Genomic DNA, 21981 nt, shown 5'->3' with positions numbered 1-21981 from the left:
TGAATTGCGCCAAATGAGTCAAAAGAAGTGCTTAAGGGAAGATTGAACCCACTTGAACAAAAATATGTCCTATCCTTACCCAAAAGCCTTCACAATGACTCCACAAAAGCCCTATATGATCTTGAGTTGAATGAAGCTTACATTAGTGGATACTTACATAAGGGGCAAGCATATGGTACTTAGAGCCGGACTTGCGACCTTTTCTTGAGAGAGATGAGTGAATTCCCATTAACCTCGATTTGTGTGTCAATACTCTAAAAAGGTGAGGTTTGCCTAGGGATAGTTGAGGATGTGTGAGTTTGGGTTCCACAATGACCAAAGTAATTGAGAGAGTTCTTTGATGTAATGAGTCAACTCTTGATGCTCTTGTGTCACACTAGATCCATGGTTTTTCAAAGGTTAAAAGTTGTTAATGATTCATTCGTAATGAGGGCAATTGTTAGTCCCAATTGATGCTTGTTGAGGATACTTTAGGACAGCTGAAAATACTTGGATTTTCCCTTAAGGGGTGGGTCTTATTTTGTTTGCTTGAGGACAAGCAAAAGCTTAAGTTTGGGGGAGTCGATAACTAGGGATTTTGCCATGTTTTATACTCCTTCTTGCTTACGCTTTGGTTATAAATTGTTACAAAATAGTCCCAAAAGGCTCATAAGTGTGCTTGATTGCAGGTTTGATCGACAAAGTGACGAAATGTCAAGGATCGGCTCAAAAGGGAGTGAAACCTGCCCAAGTATCAAAGACAAGGCAAACTGAAGATAAAAACGCCTAGTGCGGCCACATTCGACTTTGTGCGGTCCGCACTAGGTAGATTCAGAGAGTTGGCATTTACGAGCTTCAAGCAATGCGGCTGCTGTATATATTGTGTGGTCCGCGCTGAAGGCTCCGCGGCTGCACGACCATTCTGTGCGGTCCGCGGAGTAGAGATTCAGAAGTTGAAATTGCCAGATTCCAAGCCTTTGCGGTCCGCGATCATCTTTGTGCGGACCGCGCTAGCTGCCTCCGCAGCCGTGGTCCATTTTGCGCGGTCCGCGGAGCCCAACTTTAGAGAGCCAAGTTTTGAAATCCAAGAGCCTTGTGCGGCCGCGGTCCATTTTGGGCGGCCCGCACTGACCCCGCAGGGGTATTTTTGTCCAGTTTTTCCAGCTCAGTATAAATAGAACATTTTACCATTTTTAGGTAATCAGCTAATATCATAATTGAGCTGCGCTCGTGAGAACAACTTTTGTAGCTATTTTTGGCATCTTAGCTTCAAATTAACGATAGATTCTTGTACTTTAATTTAGTATTTAATTAATATGTCTTGTTCTTCATCTATTTCTTCATTTTCTCCTTCAAGCATGTGTAGCTAAACCCATTAGCTAGGGTTGTGGCTCAACCTTAGTGTGGGTAATTAATGGGTGTTGCCATCTAGGGTTAGATTGACTATGGGTGTTTGCTATTTGCGTTGATTTTATGTTTTAATCTATAAATTGGTGGTTGCAAACACTGATTTGTGCTTTGTGGATTTGACTCTTCTTGAGAAAGAGAGTCTAAGTCCCCAAAATTGACCTAACAAGGAATTGAGATGGACTCATGAGAAATGATAGTCCATATTAACGGGTTAAACCTCGAGAGAGTAATCACCCTACTTGAACCCTAGTTGCTTGATCTAATTTGCCTACCCATTTGGTCTCGAGAGAGTCAATTGGGCAAAATCACTCTCTCTACCGAGAGGTGTGAGAGTGGGTAAAATTATGCAACGGTTATAGCATAAGCCCCAATTATGTCAATCGAACCTTAGTAACATCTACCCGTCAATTAGCCACCTAGGTAATGTCACGACCATAGTGCCCTTCTTCCCATTAGATACAACCTTGGCAATTATTTCGTAAGCATAGTCTAGTTTCAATTAGTAGCTTGATAATAGTAGTTTATAATTGAAATACCCAAAAATGATAAGAAGATCAATTAAGAGCATACACGCTATTCTAGTCTAAGTAGATACCCAACTCCCTTTCTAGCTCTTTGAGGAATTCGATCCCGACCCTTATATCGGGTAAAAGCTATTGCGACCCTCTCTTCCTACTTTATAGTAGTGTGGAGTTGGCAGCGATCAAGGGTCACTCGGCCGGTCGGAGCTCCCTTAGAAGATATGCCTTCAATGGCTTGGTCCTCGACCCCCAGAACGTCAACGGCCTCTTCCCCCTCGGGGACTTCGCCTTCATCTTCATCATCCTCCGAGCCGCTGCACGAGCCACTGGCTGAACCATCATCGAAAGAATACAAGGCTGCTGATTCCTCCTCTAGGGCCTTCACCCTCTCTATCTCAGCTGACAAATCGATTCTCCCTGCGTACACATCCTCGGGAGCCTGTCTTCGAGATTTCAATCGGGCATGCTACAAGGCTCGGGTCCGTCCGAGCTCAGCCTCTTCAGACACCTTCCTGGCCCGAGCATTTGCAGCAGCAATATCTTTTCGGTACGAGGACATGAGCTCATCAGCTTCAGACTTGGATACAGATAGCGCGACGACCGATTCAGCATAAAGATCCTTATACTTACTACTATCCGCCCTCGCATCTTGAAGATGACGCTCAACGGAGATAAACTTCCCCTGAAAGGCATCTCTCTTGGAGGCTATCTCATCCACACGCTGCTTGAGTTCGAGAATCTCCATATCCCTGGCTCCAAGTCCCTCCCTCATCAGGTCATCTTTCTTCTCAAGCTACAAAGATCAACCCAAAGGCGTTAAGTGCCAAAGTCGGACAAACACGAAAATAAAAACATACGAGGACTGTATTACCTACTCAGCAAGGTCAGTCCACTATTGAGACATCACCTCTAAACGAGTCCGAAGGTCATGAAGATTTTCCTCCATTTTAGTTAAAAGGGCTCTGAGCTCGTCAACCTCAGACGAGAGCCTCCTACACTCTTCCTCACAGCGGGTTGACTCAGCTTGGGACTTAGCAACGACTCGATTATAAAGCACTACAGTCTGAAAGCATAAAAGAACAAAATCAGTAAAGATGAGGATTGAAGCTCGAAGCGTAGTCAACGACGGATCACCTATTTGCATAGCCTCTCGACTTCCTCGAGGATGAGCGACGCGTTAAGTTCAGGATTTTCTTCGACCCCAGTAAATAATCCTTCAAACAAGTCATTCTCCCCGAGGGATGCCCCGGCATCGAAAGTCTTTCTAATGTGGACATCCCGTATCTCCCTCAGAGATAATGCCGGACCCAACGGAGAACCATCCACGTCCATAACTCTAGTTGGATCGATTGGGGCCTTCTCTTGCCTTCGGGGAGCCTTAGAGCTGGGATCCCTTAACTCATTTACCAAAAGCCCCTCGGCTCAGGGAATGTCTTGGTCACCGACCGGCTCAAGGGCATTATCTGATCCATCCTCGAGAGCCTCTTCGGCCCGAGGTGGGACAACATCAGCAACTTCTGGTTTGGAAACTTTCGGCTCAACAACCATCGGCCCAGCAAGACCTGAGGCAGACACACTTCCTCTTCCCCCGGGCGCATGCAGGGAGTCATCCTCCTCTTCGCCCCCAGCTCGGGGACTCTCCGTTTCTTCCGAAGTTAGGGCCGCTGAATCAACCTTAGGCTTTTGAGTTTTTGCCTTCTTCGGTTTCAAGGATTTAGTCGGCGATTTTCTTTTTCTCTTCTTCTCCTTGGCAATATTTGAGGTACCTGCCTCCCCGGGGGAGTTTTCCCCCATCAAAGAGGCATCTCCCAGGTCTGCACAAATACAAAGGGCAGGAGGTACGAAAATTGAGAATACGGCTAAAGGATACCTTCTGTGACGAGCTCAAGTACGGTAGAAGAAAAACCTTACCATAGTTTTTAGCTTCCCATCGGGCCTTGGCCAGATCGCGCCACGCGCGCTTAGCATACGGGCAAGTCAAATCAAGCTGGCGAACCCAGCCCGAAAGATCCTTAACTGCACCAGGGTACCACTCAGCAGCTGCACCATCGAGGGAAGTTAGTTCAAAAGGAAGAATGGTCCTAAGGAAAGAAAAAATATTTAGTCGATATATTCACTTACGGTTCATATTCCACTCCTCGGGGAATGGCATCCTTTTAGCAGGAATTAGATCCGAGGTCCTAAATCTCGGACAAAACGGCACATCCACCCCCTGCTTGCCTTCGTCGGTACAGGCAAAGAAAGCCTTTGGGGCCCGATGTTGAAGCTTAATCAGACCACCTCGGTAAAGTTGGGGGATGTACATCCTAATCAGATGGTCGAGGGTAAAAGGTAGCCCCTCGACCATGTTTGCAAAGTGCCTAATCATGTAAACAACGCGCCAGAATGATGGATGAATCTGGCCGAGCGTCACCCGGTACTGTCCGCAGAAGTCAAGGATTACGGGGTCTATAGATGGCGAGGATGGTCCTACCGGACCCAAGGTAAAGGGATATGTGTATACACTAAGGAAACCGGGTTTGACTGTTGTTATATCTTCCTCCCGTGAAGGTACCTCCACTTGCACCGCCTCTCCCCAGCGGCAGTCGGTTTTCACCGTCCTAGTGTCGGTTATCAGGCTGATGTATCGGGACATGGGTTCACACCACCCCGGTTTCGAAGAAAGTTTGTCAACCGTAAAATTGGGGGATGTCTCACAGGGTCCGGGGATGCATTCCTCAAGACTAGGAGGCGTTGTGGCCTTGCCCTTAGACGAGTGTGAAGACGAAGAAGCTTTATCACCTTGGGGAACGGTTCTAGAGGTCTTCGCCATTTCTACTAAAAGATTTCAGAGGAAAAGAGATAAACTGGGTAAGAAACGAGCACAGGAAAGAAGTAAGGAGAGCTTTTTAAAGTTCGAAGATGTGATGCATAGAAAGGAGTGAAGGATTGGGGTATTTATAGGGGCCAGTAGTGCACATTGGGGAAAACCCAGGGATGGCCAACCGTCGTAATCAATTCGAGGCTTTTTTGAGAGTTGTGGGAACGTGACTTTTAAAATCCCTTTTTTGTCACATCAACCGCTCGTGTGACGTAACTGCCATAATGATGGATGCATTGAAGAGTTAAAGAATTCAAATCATTCCTTGATATTTCATTCCAAGGAACACGGGGACTATCTGTATACGGTTGAAATCAAGGAAATCCGATTTTAAAGCTTCGATGGCATTTTCGAGCCCGGCCTCGGTAGGATCGAAGCACAGTTCAAGACTCGTCCTCGAAGCACTCGCCTCGGCGGGGCACATGGAAGACTCATCGCGACGTACCTTGAGGCAGCATGAAAATCGACGATCGTCATAAAGAGGCAGGAGGCTCCCGAGAGCACGTGATGAGGACTGACAGAGTCTGCAAAAATAGTATAAATCCATACTGAGCCGTTGCACAGCTGTACTAGTAGCATTTATTCTTTATTTATTAGACATGTACTATGTTGGGATTCACCCCTCCTATATAAGGGGGACCCTTGTCATTTTGTAAGCATATAACATATTGAATACAACAACATTCTCTGTTCTCTTTGCTAACACAACTGCTCTACACATTTATTGCTTATTCTTACATTGTTCACTCATTGTTCATTTATTGTTCTTCATCTATTGCTCATTATTAATCGTAAACGACCATCTTTAAGGCATTCATTACCATCGATTCTTTATCAATAGTTCATCGTTATTAGCCTCATCTAGACCTCGAGGTCCTGCTTCAGCTCGAGGCCCAGCTTTGTGACCTCATTAGTTTGCATATCTTGTTCTCTTTACTTATACCTAGCATCTATTGCTTAACAACTAGTATTAAAATAAATCACGTACTTTTAGAACCACAAAATCAAATATAATTGTAGTTACCATTTTCAAGGTAAACAATGGTAATCAACAACAAAAAATTAACAGTGAATTATTAACTTTACATTGATTAAAATGTGACTTGAAACTAACTATAATATAAATAAATTTTACTTAATGACATATGTAAAGCTATAGGCGTTGTATCATGTAGTGGGACTACATCTATAACCTACAAGTTCAAAAATAATAAAGGTCAATAGTACTTTTGTTTGGAAGATTAACTACAGTTTGTGATTGGCATGCATATAAATCAAAAAACTAAGAAGTCAAATATAAAAGAGAGAGATCGCTCAAATTTTAAAAGCGAGACTCATTAAAGTGTAGGTAATGCCGTCATCACCAGAAAATATGAAGGAGATAAAAGACACAATAATTAATGTCAGGGGAACATCTATATCATTTGGATGTAAAAAAAAAAAAAAAAAAAAAAAAAAAAACCAGGTTTTAGATTAATAATTTAAAGACAATAGTGTCATTGGTCTTGACTCTTGAGTAACCTATATGTATCAGTAAGATTGTTGCTCGACCACATGATTTACTAGTTTCAGTATGAACTCACACTTTTTTAACTCTAATCTGGTAAAATTATTATATATGTAATTTAATCAATATTTAGGACTAATGTTTGCTTGATACAAAAAAAAAAAAAAAATTATTTTGTTTCATCTCGATTGAAATTACAACCTGTCATTATAAATTTTTTATGTTTTTACGATCTTTAATAGTAAAATTTGAAATTTAATCTATTTGGATTTGAAAACGAAAAAGAATCTTTATTTTTTTGTATGTTCAAATGTTATAAAAAGGTTTATCGCGCATATCTAATAAGGTTTTTACGAACAAATGCACTTGTAATTATTATACTCCCTCCGTTCTATTTAAAGATGACACTTTCTTATTAGTCTGTTTCAAAAAGAATGACACATTTTTATATTTAGAAACAATTTAATTTTAAACTTTTCATTTTACCTACTTTATTCTTAATGATAAGCTTTTATAACCACATAAACATTATCACTCCACAAAATTTTTGCCCTTTAAACTTTAGGATCAGATGTTTCAAAAATCATTTTTTTCCCCTTAAACTTTATGATAAGTCAAACTAAATCATCTAAATTGAATTTTAAAAACTAGGTATAAGATCCGTTATTTAAAAAAATAGGTGTTTATCGGGCGGGCTGGAACGGGTTGAACAAAAAAAAAACCAGCCCGTCCATTATTGGACCGGGTTGGTTAGCGGGCTGGGATAACGAGCTGGTAGCGGGTGGGAATTTTCGGGTTATTGTGGACCCGTTCGGGCGGGCCGAGCTAGTGTAATTTTTTTTTTGTTTTTTTAATTAAATTTTGATCGTTGGCAACGGTCCAAATAATTTAAAAAAAAAAATTGTAACGATAACCGCGCTGCAACCCCTTAACGGGCTTAGCGGGTACGGTGCACCATTATCCAAAATATGTTCGTCCAAAACCCGCCCCGACCAACCCGTCCCAACCCGCACATTAAGCTATAGTAACGGGCTAAACCGGACTGACCCAGGTTGAAGCGGGTTGAAAACGGGTCAGCCCGGCCCGATTAACGCCTATAGTTAAAAATAGCATCAATAGGCCAAAGTGGCGTGAAAATATTGAACTTTTAACGGATGGCAATCACTGTGTGCTCCGTCGTCATCAGCGTTGCGAATGACTCCAAATTTTATTTAAAAGAAAGCACAGTGCTTCACGCAAACTGAGTTTGTATTGGCTCGCAGGGGTTCTATTCATCACACAAACAGCCCCACAGTGCAACTGTCTGCTTCTGGATTGTTAACCATGTCAGTGATTGCTCTTTTCACGGCGGCGACGAAGCTCGCCGGAGTCTTAGTAACGGTCACTGTTGCCGCCAATGCTTTTTCCTACTCCGTCTACCGGAAGAAGAACCTCAAGCAATTTCGCTCTCCCATAGACGACTCCGCCGATGTTCTTGCTCACTTCAATGTCAATCCCTCTGGTAATTGAACTCCCTTTAGCTTCTGAACCTAATCGAAAACATTTCAATTAGCCTACTCTATCTGTTTCATTTTTTTTATGGAAGTGTGTGATTGAACATGGAGTTTAAGATGCTATGGAAGGAAAGGAATTTGGTTAATATAGTTCGACAGAGAAGATGTTATGTACAAGTTGAGCGAGTACGTTTTTCCATTTTGGATGGTCAGTTGATATAAATTGACTTCGTCAGTAAGTTAAATGAACATTTGGTCTAATCATTGTGAAGCAAGATTTTATTTTAGCTTATGCTTACTTAAAGTCTGGATAGAAAGGTGGATGGTCCCTTATCCCTGAAAAGAAAAAGAGGAAGGTTGATGAGCCTTACCTGAATATCCACCTTCCTAAAACTCTTATTCATCCTACACTTGTATCCCCCATATTCTAGGGTTTCAATATGATTTTTGTGACCGATACATGCTGATAGCATTCTTATGTGAAGTTAGATTAAGTTAGTATTCTGTGTGCTGCAACTAACTTCACATTAGTGTTCAATAATCCGTGGTTTCCCCGTAGAATACTCGAGGGGGGTATTATGTTATCATACAGTTTAATGCTGTAAATATGTTTATCTTTTCAGTTATACAACTCTTGCTGCAGTTATATGGTTCATCCCTTCACATAGATGCATATGATTGTCCACAAGAAATTAACATAATTATCGAATATCTGTATGTGTGAGTTTGTGGTTTGACCTCTCGGCAATAATATCTAGAAGGGGAGAAAGGATTCTTTTTTGGATTGGCTACAGCACCTGCACATGTTGAAGACAGGCTCGATGATGCTTGGCTCCAGTTTGCCGAAAATACTTCCTGCGACCGGTCAGAATCACATGAACACACGCACCCTCAACCAGCAGATGCTATTATGGCCTCTGCTACAGGTGATGGTGGATCTCAGCAAGCCCCCTTAACTCAGAGAGAAGCTACCAAAACAATAAAGAGGAAAAAGTCCCTTAAGATAGCCATCGAGGCACAAATAAGAGGATTTGAGAAGTACGTAGAAGTGGAAGAGCCAACTCCAACTGAGCAGTGTGATCATAATGTTGCTGCCTGGCATAACGTCCCACACCCGTAAGTTATGTGGTTCGGCTTAGACACTTCTATTGAAGTCTCAGAAATTATGGGTGCATAGCATGCTGAACTCTAACTAAACTAAACTCGTAAAGCTTTGCTCTCTGAACTTGTGAAGTCTCGATAACCTGATATTAAATATCAATAAACCCATTATCCACTTTATTTGCTTTGACTTGTTGAATATTTGGGCTTGTCTCAGGGAGGAAAGGTTAAGGTTTTGGTCTGATCCTGACACTGAATTGAAATTAGCTAAAGATACTGGTGTTCAAGTCTTTCGAATGGGAGTAGATTGGTCCAGGATCATGCCTGAAGAGCCACTCAGTGGATTGAAAGAAACTGTAAGAACTTAACAATGAAATGCATTAGTCTACTTTTATATTGTTATTGTATTCTGTATGTTAACCATTCTTACATTTTGTGCTGACTCCTTGATTTCTAAAACTCACTTTAGCACATAAATATAACCTACTTCTGTATCACTAGAAGCATGCCGTTTTGGACGTTATGGAAATGGATTTGATGTAAACATCACCTGTGCTAAGTATCACCAATTTCAGGCTATTGTAAAATTTGTTTCCTCTGTTCCGAATTTCATATCAGCCTTTGTTTTTGTTTTCTGAAATTAATTCCCCCCTAAGAAGATCATATCTTCTACCCAAAGTAATATAACACCAGAATTTATGTGGACTTGCTGGTACTTTAATAATAGAGCCTTTCTCTTTTTCACTTTTCTAAATCTGGAGTGAGAGGTAGCCCTCACGTGTTCTCCCACCTTACACTAAAGAATATATTTTTTGATTCTTATCTTTTTCATTTTTGGTGTCAAGGCAAAATCAGATTACATTTTGATATTCTTTTGGGGAGGGGGTTTGGGAGTATGAAGTTCACGTGGTTAAAGTAATGTGGTGCATATGCTTTACATACTCCCTAAGACATATTAAGTTACTTGATATATCCTGTAGGTCAATTTTGCGGCATTGGAGCGATATAAATGGATCATCAATAGGGTCCGATTCTATGGGATGAAGGTCATGCTGACATTGTTTCATCACTCTCTACCACCATGGGCAGGAGAATATGGGGGATGGAAATTGGAAAAGACAGTTGACTATTTCATGGAATTTACCAGGTTTGGTTACTGTATATTTTAGTTCTTCAGGGTCAGGCTCATATAAAACAACAACGACATACCCAGTCCCACAAGTGAGTTTTGGGAGGATGGAGTGTACGCAGACCTTACCCCTACCTTGTGTGAGGTAGAGAGTCTGTGGGATCAGGCTCATATATATCAGATAATTACCCATCATGTAGCTTAAATTATAGGTACTTGATACTTGTTCTTTACTCCTATATCCTTAGTCTGCCAATCAACTATCTAAATATGATTTACAATTTGGTAGCAATTATGGACAATCACATGTAACACACTTCGTCAACCAGCATAATTATGCAGTTCATGTTTAACACTGTAACGGGCTTGCAAGTGATACTCTCCTGTTACTAATGGGTATGTGCTCCATTGTTACAGGCTTGTTGTTGACTCTGTTGCAGATATAGTGGACTATTGGGTCACTTTTAACGAGCCTCATGTCTTTTGTATGCTCACTTACTGTGCTGGTGCCTGGCCTGGTGGTAATCCTGATATGTTGGAGGTTGCTACTTCTGCTTTACCTACTGGTGTCTTCAATCAGGCCATGAACTGGATAGCAATTGCGCATTCAAAGGCATACGATTATATCCATGAAAAGAGGTATCCAGCTACTCCATGTACTTCTCTTTCTCTTTTCACTCCATGGTACAATGAGATCTTCATTTCCCCATCATGTTTAAAGGCATTTCAGTGACTTCAAGTTTGTTATTTGATTGATTTTCTTTCTACTGTTTTAGAGTTTGTTGTTAATATTATTTTTTTCTTCCGGAGAGGAATTATTGTGAGATTGGACTGATCCAAAAAAAAAAAAATTTATTGTGAGATTGGAAAGATGTTTTTGAGATGTGTACTACACCACTACATTAAAGAGCTCCATATACCCAGAGGCAGATCCAGGCTTCAAGAGGATTAGTGAGCCTATACTACCTTTAACATAGCCGTTCAATCTGATTATATGGAATTTGATGGTGATAACAACTAAATAAGCAATTTTAGTTTGTTGTACTATCAGTACCATACGTAACGATAAGACCAAGGATGTGATTCAAAATCATAGAGAGATACTATAGCATATAGGGATTAGACTTCGAAGAAAGAAAGATATGAAACTTTTTTTGTCTTTGGGAATTTTATAACCAGTATCAAATTTGATCTAATCTTATTTTGTAAGAAAATATCCTACATCTATTAAATGCAATTTTAATTTAATTTATTAGGTAATAACTAGATATTACTTTGCATTTTATCTTTATTTGGTGATACTAGATATTAATCCAAATTTTTTAGTTTCTTAGAGATTTATGTAGTATTTAAAAGAAAAATCATGCATAAATATCTTAAGTTAAATATATATGCTAAATTGTGAAACTAGTTACTAAGTATATGTAGGGGTGTTCATGGTTCGGTTTGGATTCGTTTTTTCCTAAAAAGAAATCAAAACCAAATAAGTCGGTTCTTCAAATATTGAAACCACCAAACCATTGAGTCGGTTTTTTATCGATTCGGTTTTTATCGGTTTTTGTCTGTTTTCGGTTTTTTCGGTTATTTATTGGTTTTTTTCTTAAATATGAGACATATACTACCAAACACATATTCCGGCGACTATATTTTCAACGTTATAGTATCAAACTAATTGCTCTTTGAGAAATCTATCATTTACCAAGATATATTGATGATAATTGAATCAAATAGTGATAAATAATTTAAGTAGTCAATTAAAAATCGATTATTTTTAACATGAAATAAATTCTTGTATTTAGCAAAAGAAAACTACCAATCAAACTAGAATGTAAAGGCAAACAATTAGATTATTATAATAGCGAAGAACTAGACTAAAAATACAAATGACTAATATGTACCATAAAATTTTAGAAACTTTATATAAAAATATACATATATATAGGTGTAAAAATAAACTTAATAGCTACTTTTATAGTTGGTTTGGTTCGTTTTTTTTTTTTTAAATTAAAACTAAAATCAAACCAAATTTGATCAGTTTTTAAAGTTCAAAACCAAAACCTAACCAAACCTAAAAAGTATCAGTTTTTTGGTCGATTTGGTTCGGTTTTCGGTTTGGTTCGATTTTTCGGGTTTTTATGAACACCCCTAAGTATATGTATATAGATAAATAAAATGTTAATTACTGACTGAAGAAGAGAAAGTTCAAAGAGAAAATAATTCTATAGAACCGGTTGAAGCAAACCCAATCAATATTCCCACTCTTTTAGGAGATAAATTTTTATATAGAGAATAGGATTTCACCTAACCTACTAGTTTCTGGACAAAGTGCGTTACACGTGTATTCCGAGTTATTTTTTATAAGATTTTGAATAATCGCATGAGATTACTAAAACATTCTTTTGAGTAAGAAATAAACCAAGCGACTGTTTGTGGCTGATGAAATTAACAATTAGATATTAATATTAATAAAATTCAATAAATAAGGTAGAATAAGATTGATCCTCCAATTAGGAAAACATAGAGAAAATAAGGGTAAAAGGTTTACAAAGAAGAGAGAGAAAAAATAAATACATTGCTTGGAGTAAGAAAGGGTGCCACACTACCTCTATATAGATCAAGATTATATTTATATATATACATATATATATATATATATATACACACACACACACACAAGACAGTGAAGCGTCCAATACTAATATACTCTCAATAATCTTGAAGTACATTTCTATACAAAAACTTTCTTATGCCAAAGGGTGTTGTCAATATGATCAAACTTGTAAGTTGGTTAAGGAAATAATGGCTTTGGCTCCCTAGCAGTAGGCCTTGCATATTTTGTTCCTTTGTGGCCTTAGAATAAATGGCATGCATCAACACATAGTACTCCTAATAAACACTAATGATACTAATGTTACCAAACGACTTTTTGTGACACTAAAAAATATTGGCAAAGAAAGCTTAAACCCTACACACCAGAAAAGGGAAACTGAAAGTCCATGGAATAAGTATGGAGGGAATTTAATACATATGTGCAAAAATCTGTTGTGAAAAGGAAAAAAGAGAAATTTAATGGCAAATACATGAAATTAAACACCAACCAAACGTGAAGCTTTGTATCTTCAGATATAGGGTAAACTTATGCCCTTTTATACACACACACACACACAAAAAAAAAAAAAAAAAAAAAAAAAAAAAAATTGAACTTATCCCTAGAAAAATTAGAGTAAATTACGAGTACGAATTAGATTATTATCTGAAGAGCCAGATCAGGAAAGTTCTTAATGACCAAAACACCTTATTGGGAGTTGTTAAAGAAAAACTCAGCCCTTTCATACTGTGAGAAAGCACGGGAGAAAATATATTATTGATGTATATTCATATGTTACAATGAGCCCTATATATATACACACATAACATGTCCTACTCCTAATATATATTGGATTAGGGTTATTTATTTACTCCTATTTACATGACTATTCTAACACTCCCCCTCAAGCTGGTGCATATAAATCATATGTACCGAGCTTGTTACATATGTAGTTAATACGAGGACCAGTGAGGGACTTGGTGAAAATATCTGCAAGCTGATCATTCGACTTCACAAACTTTGTAGCAATATCTCCCGAGAGTATCTTTTCTCTAACAAAGTGACAGTCAATCTCAATGTGTTTAGTTCTCTCATGGAACACTGGATTTGACGCAATATGAAGAGCAGCTTGATTATCACACACAAGTCCCATCTGACTAATCTCACCAAATTTCAACTCCTTGAGCAACTGTTTGATCCAAATTAGCTCACATGTCGCCATAGCCATCGCTCGATATTCTGCTTCTGCACTAGACCGAGCAACCACATTCTGTTTCTTGCTCTTCCAGGACACCAAATTTCCTCCTACCAAGACACAATATCCAGACGTAGAACGTCTATCAGAAGGTGATCCTGCCCAATCAGCATCTGAGTATCCAACGATCTGCTCATGGCCTCGACCCTCAAACAATAAACCTTTGCCTGGAGCTGATTTTATATACCGAAGAATGCGAACAACTGCATTCCAATGACTATCACACGGAGAATCCATAAACTGACTCACAACACTCACAGAAAAGGAAATGTCAGGTCTTGTCACTGTAAGGTAATTTAATTTACCAACCAACCGTCTATATCTTGCAGCATCGCTAAGAGGCTCCCCCTGTCCTGGCATAAGTTTAGAATTCGGATCCATCGGAGTGTCAACCGGTCTACAACCTGTCATTCCTGTCTCTTCAAGAATATCTAAGGCATACTTTCGTTGTGAGATCACAACACCTGAGCTAGACTGAGCGACCTCAATACCCAAAAAATACTTTAGTTTGCCCAGATCCTTAGTCTGAAAGTGTTGCAAGAGATGTTGCTTCAATTTAGTAATACCATCCTGGTCATTGCCGGTAATAACAATGTCGTCAACATAGACCACCAGATAAATACAGAGACTCGAGGCAGAATGCCGATAGAATACAGAGTGATCAGCTTCACTCTGAATCATGCCAAATTCTCGAATTACTGTGCTGAACTTACCAAACCAGGCTCGAGGAGACTGCTTTAGACCATAAAGTGACCGACGCAAGCGACATACAAGGCCACGAGACTCCCCCTGAGCAACAAACCCAGGTGGTTGCTCCATATAAACTTCATCCTCAAGGTCACCGTGTAAAAAAGCATTCTTAATGTCCAGCTGATAGAGGGGCCAATGGCGAACAGCAGCCATGGATAGAAAAAGGCTGACTGATGCTAATCTTAGCCACAGGAGAGAAGGTATCACTGTAATCGAGCCCAAATATCTGAGTATATCCTTTGGCAACAAGACGAGCCTTAAGACGATCAACCTTACCATCCGGACCAACCTTGACTGCATACACCCAACGACAACCAACAGTAGATTTACCTGAAGGAAGAGGGACGAGCTCCCAAGTACCACTCGTATGTAAAGCAGACATCTCGTCAATCATAGCCTGTCGCCATCCTGGATGAGACAATGCTTCACCTGTAGACTTAGGGATGGAAACAGAGGACAAAGAAGATAGAAAAGCATAATAGGGTGATGACAAACGATGATAACTCAAACCGACATAATGGGGATTAGGATTAAGGGTGGCCCGTATACCTTTCCGAAGTGCAATCGGTTGATTAAGAGGAGACAAGTCCGCAGTATTAGCAGGGTCAGGTGCAGGACGTGAATCAGCTGGACCTGATGCTGGGCGCGGACGACGATGATATGTCAAAAGTGGTGTTCCTGTGGCAGGGAGTCTAGGAGGAGCCACACTAGACTCCTCAACGGCTGGAATGGATAAGACTTCTATAGCGGAAGGTGAAGGAGGAGCTATAGGAGACTCGGGTAAGACTTCTGTGGCGGAAGGTGAAGGAGGAGCTATAGTAGACTCCTTAAAGGTCGGTATAGGTAAGACCTCAGATATATCAAGGGGGTCAGAAAGGTCAGAAGAGGTAAAGAAAGGTTTAGACTCAAAAAATGTGACGTCAGAGGACATAAAGTACCTACGAAGATCAAGTGAGTAACAACGATAGCCCTTCTGAACACGAGAATAACCAAGGAAGACACACTTGAGAGCACGAGGAGCTAACTTATCTTTCCCAGGGGCTAGGTTATGAACGAAACAAGTGCTCCCAAAAACACGAGGGGGAACAGAGTATACGGGTGATTGGGGACACAATACTGCATACGGTATCTGATTCTGGATGGGAGAGGAAGGCATCCGATTAACTAAATAACAAGCTGTGAGAACTGCATCGCCCCAAAAACGCAGCGGAACATGAGATTCAATGAGAAGTGTGCGAGCAGTCTCAATGATGTGCCTATTCTTTCTCTCTGCAACCCCATTTTGCTGAGGGGTATAAGGACAAGAGGTCTGATGAATAATTCCTTGAGAAGTCATAAACTGCTGAAATTGAGAGGATAAATATTCTAAGGCATTATCACTGCGAAAAGTGCGAATGGAAACACCAAATTGATTTTTAATTTCAGCACAAAAATTCTGGAATATAGAAAACAACTCAGAACGATCTTTCATTAAGAAAATCCAAGTACATCTTGAATGATCATCAATAAAACTAACAAAATAACGAAATCCCAAGGTTGAACTGACTCTACTAGGACCCCATATATCAGAGTGAACTAAAGAAAAAATAGACTCTGCGTGACTCTCAATACTACGAGGATAGGAGGCTCGGGTATGTTTCCCGAGCTGACATGACTCACACTCTAATGTGGATAAACTAGACAAACCAGGCACCATCTTCTGAAGCTTGGATAAGCTTGGATGTCCTAAACGTTTGTGAATTAGGTCCGGAGGATCTGTAACTAGACATGCCTTGGAGGATTTTAGGGAGTTAAGGTAGTAAAGCCCTTCTGATTCAAGTCCTGTTCCAATCGTCTGCCCTGTACTGCGGTCCTGCATAATAAAAGAATCATCAATAAAATATATACCACAATGGAGGGCACGAGTCAAACGACTAACAGATGCAAGATTAAAAGGACAGCCAGGGACATAGAGAACGGAATCTAGAGTGACAGAGGGTAGGGGATTCGCTTGTCCAACTCCTTTTGCTTTGGTTTGAGACCCATTGGCTAAAGTAACAGTGGGAAGAGACTGTGAATACGCAATATTTGACAAAAGTGATTTATTACCAGAGATATGATCAGAAGCGGCTGAGTCCACAACCCATTGTCCAGGAGGACTAGACTGGGAAACACAAGCAAAAGAATTACCAGCAACAGAAGTATTAGTCTGAGCAACAGAAGCTACTTGTGGAGATGTCTGCTTACTTGCTCGATACTGAAGGAACTCATTATACTCCCCTTCAGATAAAGAAAATCCCTGGTTACCTGTAGTCTCAGTCTGAGCAACATAAGCATTTTTGGTTGGGCGGCCATGTAAAGAATAGCATACATCACGAGTGTGTCCAAGTTTATGACAATAGGAGCACTTGGGTCTAGATCTTCCAAAACGACCTCCTCCTCGTCTATTTTCCATAGTATGAGATGCCCGATTGTCCACTGATTGGGATACGAGGACAGATGAGTCAAGTGTCTGTGATGAGCTCACTGGGTGACTAGGTGCTGCAGCAAGGCGAAGTAATCGAGAGAATAATTCATCAACTGAGGGGACGGTTGGACTAGCCAAAATCTGGTCACGTACTGAATCAAGGTCATTAGGGAGTCCAGCGAGTGTAAGAACTAGAAACATCTTCTGTCGTTGCTCTTGTTGTTTTTCAATACTAGCAGAAACTGGCATCAACGTCTCAAATTCTTCCATGACTGCCTGAACTTGTCCCAAGTAAGTAGACATATCTAATTCCTGTTTCTTCAAGCTTGTCATTCGCGATATTACATCATAGAAACGAGATATGTCATTAGTGTATAGATTACGAGCCTTTTCCCAAACTAAATAACATGTCTGGAATGGACGGAACAAGGGCATCAACTTGGAATCAATAGATCGCCACAGGATACTACATAACTGAGCATCGACCTTCTCCCACTGTGTTTTGGCCTTTTCATCACCTTCGCTAGCCTTTTTTGTTAAATGATCTTGAACTCCTTGACCTTTACACCACAACTCGACAGATGAAGCCCAATCTAAGTAGTTTGAACCTCCCATTAAAGGTTCTGAGGTAATCATAACACTGGAACTGCCAGAACCCGGGTTTCTAGACCCGAAAGCATCGACTCCCAAAGACATGGTTGGATTATCACCAAATAACAAAAAGAATCAACTGAAAATTCTCTGAAACAGATGAAGAAAACACTGTGTTTGCCGGAAAAGTACTGTAGCTGCCGGAAAAATCAGTGTAGTCGCCGGAAAAACTCAAAGTGGTCGGAATCAAACGAAAAAGGTATGGACAGACTCGGAATTACTAGGCGATCCGACTGTCCAACTGGAAGATTTTCAAAAAATGGCCGAAACAGTGCTCACGCGCCGGCGCGTGGGGGCGCGTGGGTCAGATTTGCCGGAATATCGCCGGCGCGTGAGGGCGCGTGAGGGGGTGTTTTCCGGTGGGGTTTACTGGGGTTTGGTCGCCGGAGCCTTGGGAACCCTGTGGTGGTGTTGGTTTTTGCACAACACTGATAATTAGTGACTTTGACGCAATTAGTCACTTAGGTCACCGGAAAATTGCACGGTGACTGAGTTGTTTCTTCCCGGATATCGTTGGAATGATGCACAACGATAAATTTCTCACGGTTGCTCTGATACCATGTGAGAAAGCACGGGAGAAAATATATTATTGATGTATATTCATATGTTACAATGAGCCCTATATATATACACACATAACATGTCCTACTCCTAATATATATTGGATTAGGGTTATTTATTTACTCCTATTTACATGACTATTCTAACACATACTATCTCTTAAACTAATGCAACTGCCAAACAAATTATGACTTAAGAGTACGCTCTATGCATATGATATACTACTTGTTATGTACTAGTGAAAGCAACATTATATATTTTAAATTCTAGCCTTTGATCACGAAACATCTTCGTGAACACGTGGAGGGAATAAACCAATTACGAGAGGAGGAATATCACAACCCAAAATCCCCACCGCGGGGCCGTGATGGCGCCTAACGTCCACTTGCTAGGCAAGCCAACATTAATACACAATTACTCATTTTAAAACCAATTTGGAAGCAGTTTAATAAGAAATAAAGCTGTAGAAATTCAAAATAGATATAATAACTTCAAACGTTCAATAAAAAGTTAAAATCTTAAAAAGATGAGTGTCTTTAAGCGACTATAGATAACGAAAATTACAGTTTAGCAAATAGTTATTCTATTTAGTGCAATGACAGTTCTACAACAATTTATTCACAACAATCAAAATGAACAAAAAAAAAAAAAAGAGAGAGAGAGAGAAAAAAAACAAACAAACAAACAAACAGAAGCAAATACATGCTAAGCCTTTGAAAAGTGAACATTGTGCTAAAAGTGAAAATGGTGTACAAGAGCGTTTGGCAGGAGTAGTATTTGAGACGTGAACTACTCAAGTGTTGGTGCAACTTCAGTTCAAATTTTAGGGATGTCTTTAGGTGATTTATTTTTTCGATAGAGAAGTCTGCTACTAAGTCCTCAAATTGAAGGAAAGTGACATTTTTGTTACAGATATGGAACAGGGTTCTTTCTGGTATTTCCAGGCATAAAAGTACACATGTTCTTGAGAAATAGATCCTAAACGTTTTAGTAAATGGATAGAAAGCTTGCACATACTATCTGGAAAGCAATATTGTCCTACTTCAAGTTAATAGCTCATTGCAGGCCATTCCGGTCCATAACTTCCAAATGGAAACCATAGAGAAACTTTAAATTTTTTGAATACCTAAAGTTGCAAAGACGTGCTTTCTTAAGCTGTAGTATCGCTTCTTCATTTATTCCTTTGTACTTCGTCAGGAAATTGAGTCCTATTTCAGCACAATTGAACTTCGGTTTAGCAGCATGCAGCCCTTGTGCATTTGATCATTTGGAACATTTTAATTAATACTACTGTGCGTTCTATCTTGATTTTCTTCTGCCCTTCATCAGTCTTGATTTCGTTTGATTGTTCTTGACCTATGTTACTCAGCAAACCAGCTAATGCCATTGTTGGAGCAGCTCACCATGTCTCATTTATGCGTCCATATGGACTATTTGACATCGCTGCCGTCTCACTTGCCAATTCTTTGACTCTTTTTGCTTTTCTGGATAGTATTTCCGACAAGATGGATTACATTGGAATCAATTACTATGGACAGGTATTGGAGTGTTTGGACAAAGTTCAAATGGAAAAACTCTTGTTCTGCTTTTCTATTGCCTCATTTTTTTGACATTAAACTCTGTGCTTCTTTGACTTGAGCAGGAAGTCGTCTGTGGTGCAGGATTGAAACTAGTGGAGACAGATGAGTACAGTGAATCTGGGCGTGGAGTCTATCCTGATGGCTTGTTCCGTGTGTTGCTCCAATTTAATGAAAGATACAAACATCTTAATCTTCCCTTTGTAATCACTGAAAATGGTGTTTCCGATGAAACGGACTTGATTAGAAAACCATACTTGTTGGAACATCTGCTTGCAACTTACGCAGCCATGATAATGGTTTTGACTCTTTGGACTTCATCTCTTAATATATTCTAAGACTTCACCAACTTTATTTGATTGATTATGTGGACTTGCTTCTTTTTACTAATTCAGGGTGTTCGTGTGCTTGGGTACTTGTTTTGGACTATCTCTGATAACTGGGAATGGGCGGATGGGTATGGTCCCAAGTTTGGACTTGTAGCAGTTGATCGTGCCAATAATCTTGCTCGGATTCCACGTCCTTCATACAATTTGTTTTCAAAGGTAACCCTTCTTTCTGATATCTCCTCGTATTCTTCTTGATAATTTTGCTGACGTCATGATTTTCAGATTGTAGCATCTGGAAAAATAATGCGGGAAGACAGGGAACATGTGTGGGGTGAGCTCCAAACCGCCGCTAACGAGGGAAAAAAGAGACCGTTCTATCGAACGGTGAATAAATATGGCTTAATGTATGCAGGTAATACCGAAAAGTCAAGTCTACTTTTGGCCTGAAACAGGTTCCAGACAATTCAAGATTTTAATCAAAATTTTGATTTATATCTCCTTGGAAATCTAAATAAAAGGCATCTAATTGGACCAAATTTTAGATCTAGAGTAGACATACTGCAATTTTGAATGTAAAAGAAGCTACATCATGATGGATTCTTCCAGATGCTAATTTGGTGCCACTGCTCGGTAGTTCCATTTGTCTGTTGATCTAGCCATAAATAACTTTCATATGAAGGATTTCTGATGTCTTTACTCATGGTTTAATCTCGTGGTTGACCTTTGTCGAGTATTTTTGCTGTGGTTGGTAAACTAGGTTAGCTTAAAGGGAAATGTCACTTTAATTGCCTTAATAGTTTAGCAGGCTACCTCAAGCATGACAGTTGCATGGGAGAACAAATTCTTTTTTTGTTTCCTCAATGATAAAGAATGTGAAAATTCTGTTTACACAGTGATTCCGCCCTCCTTATCTTCACAAGTATTACAAATTGCCAATTATTGCTAATGATCTGTTCGTTTCTCAGGAGGCCTTGATGAGCCCATATGGCGACCTTATGCAAAAAGAAATTGGCGGTTTGGGCACTATAAGATGCAAGGTTTGCAGGATCCTTTGAGCCGTTTTGCACGATGTCTTCTGCATCCTTTCTCACACAAAAACAAGGCAGAGACTGAGAGAGAGAGTGGTACATTGACTCGTGAGCCTCTCATGGCAAATATCTAGTTACTACTGCATCAGATTGTTTAAAAAATTCTCCTTGAGAATCCTTAACTGGATGCTATAGTAAGGTATGCCTGTCAGCAATGGCCCTGCCTTTTTTCCCTCATGGATGAATATTATTTTTCCATTGAACGCCTTTTTTCCCTGATGTTATGATTAGGAGATAAATAAGATCATGCAGAATGCTATTATTTCTGTAGTATATTTTAGTACTATGTATAATTAGTTTCTTATTAAGCTTCTTTAATATTTATTTACTTAGGAATCTAAATTTAGATGGAGGGTATTGTTCTTTATCTAGGGTTTTGTGAAGCCTCTGACTTCAACTCTGCTTTTAGTTTTTTATTTTACTAGTCTTAGAGTAAGCATTTTGCTTGTGTACCTTTATCAATAATATAACTAACTTCTTATGAACAACATAAATAATATTGAAAATAGTTTTGCCTTATAGAATAAAAATTAACAAAAACTTGCCAGTTCTTGAAAATAATGTGTTAATCATGTCTGGTGTATGGATCCACTTTAGTAATTTTTCCTCCGGTTTGCTTCAGTATTTACCAATTGTAAAAACGATATATGGAATAGTCTTTCTTTTTGTAATGTTTGTGCAAATCCTAGCTTGTGTACCTATTTTAACGATTATACAATTTAAAAAATATTTTTGTT

General features: G+C 39.6%; 1 protein-coding gene across 2 annotated transcripts; it reads left to right on the top strand.

The window, feature by feature from the left end:
- Positions 7419-21611, top strand: LOC109232052 (beta-glucosidase-like SFR2, chloroplastic). 2 transcript variants are annotated; one of them, XM_019397702.1, is made up of 10 exons: positions 7419-7778; positions 8532-8886; positions 9089-9227; positions 9852-10018; positions 10418-10639; positions 19620-19788; positions 19893-20126; positions 20223-20372; positions 20439-20568; positions 21122-21611. In XM_019397702.1, the coding sequence occupies exons 1-10, from the start codon at positions 7601-7603 to the stop codon at positions 21316-21318; spliced, it is 1941 nt and encodes a 646-aa protein (XP_019253247.1). In that variant the 5' UTR covers positions 7419-7600; the 3' UTR covers positions 21319-21611. The 2 variants fall into 2 exon arrangements, with proteins under 2 accessions (XP_019253247.1, XP_019253246.1); XM_019397701.1 differs by having other exon boundaries at positions 7420-7778; positions 8529-8886.

Source organism: Nicotiana attenuata, chromosome 9 (genome assembly GCF_001879085.1).
Source record: "Nicotiana attenuata strain UT chromosome 9, NIATTr2, whole genome shotgun sequence".
In the NCBI taxonomy this organism is placed as follows: domain Eukaryota; kingdom Viridiplantae; phylum Streptophyta; class Magnoliopsida; order Solanales; family Solanaceae; genus Nicotiana; species Nicotiana attenuata.
This window is presented reverse-complemented; position numbering and strand designations above follow the sequence as displayed.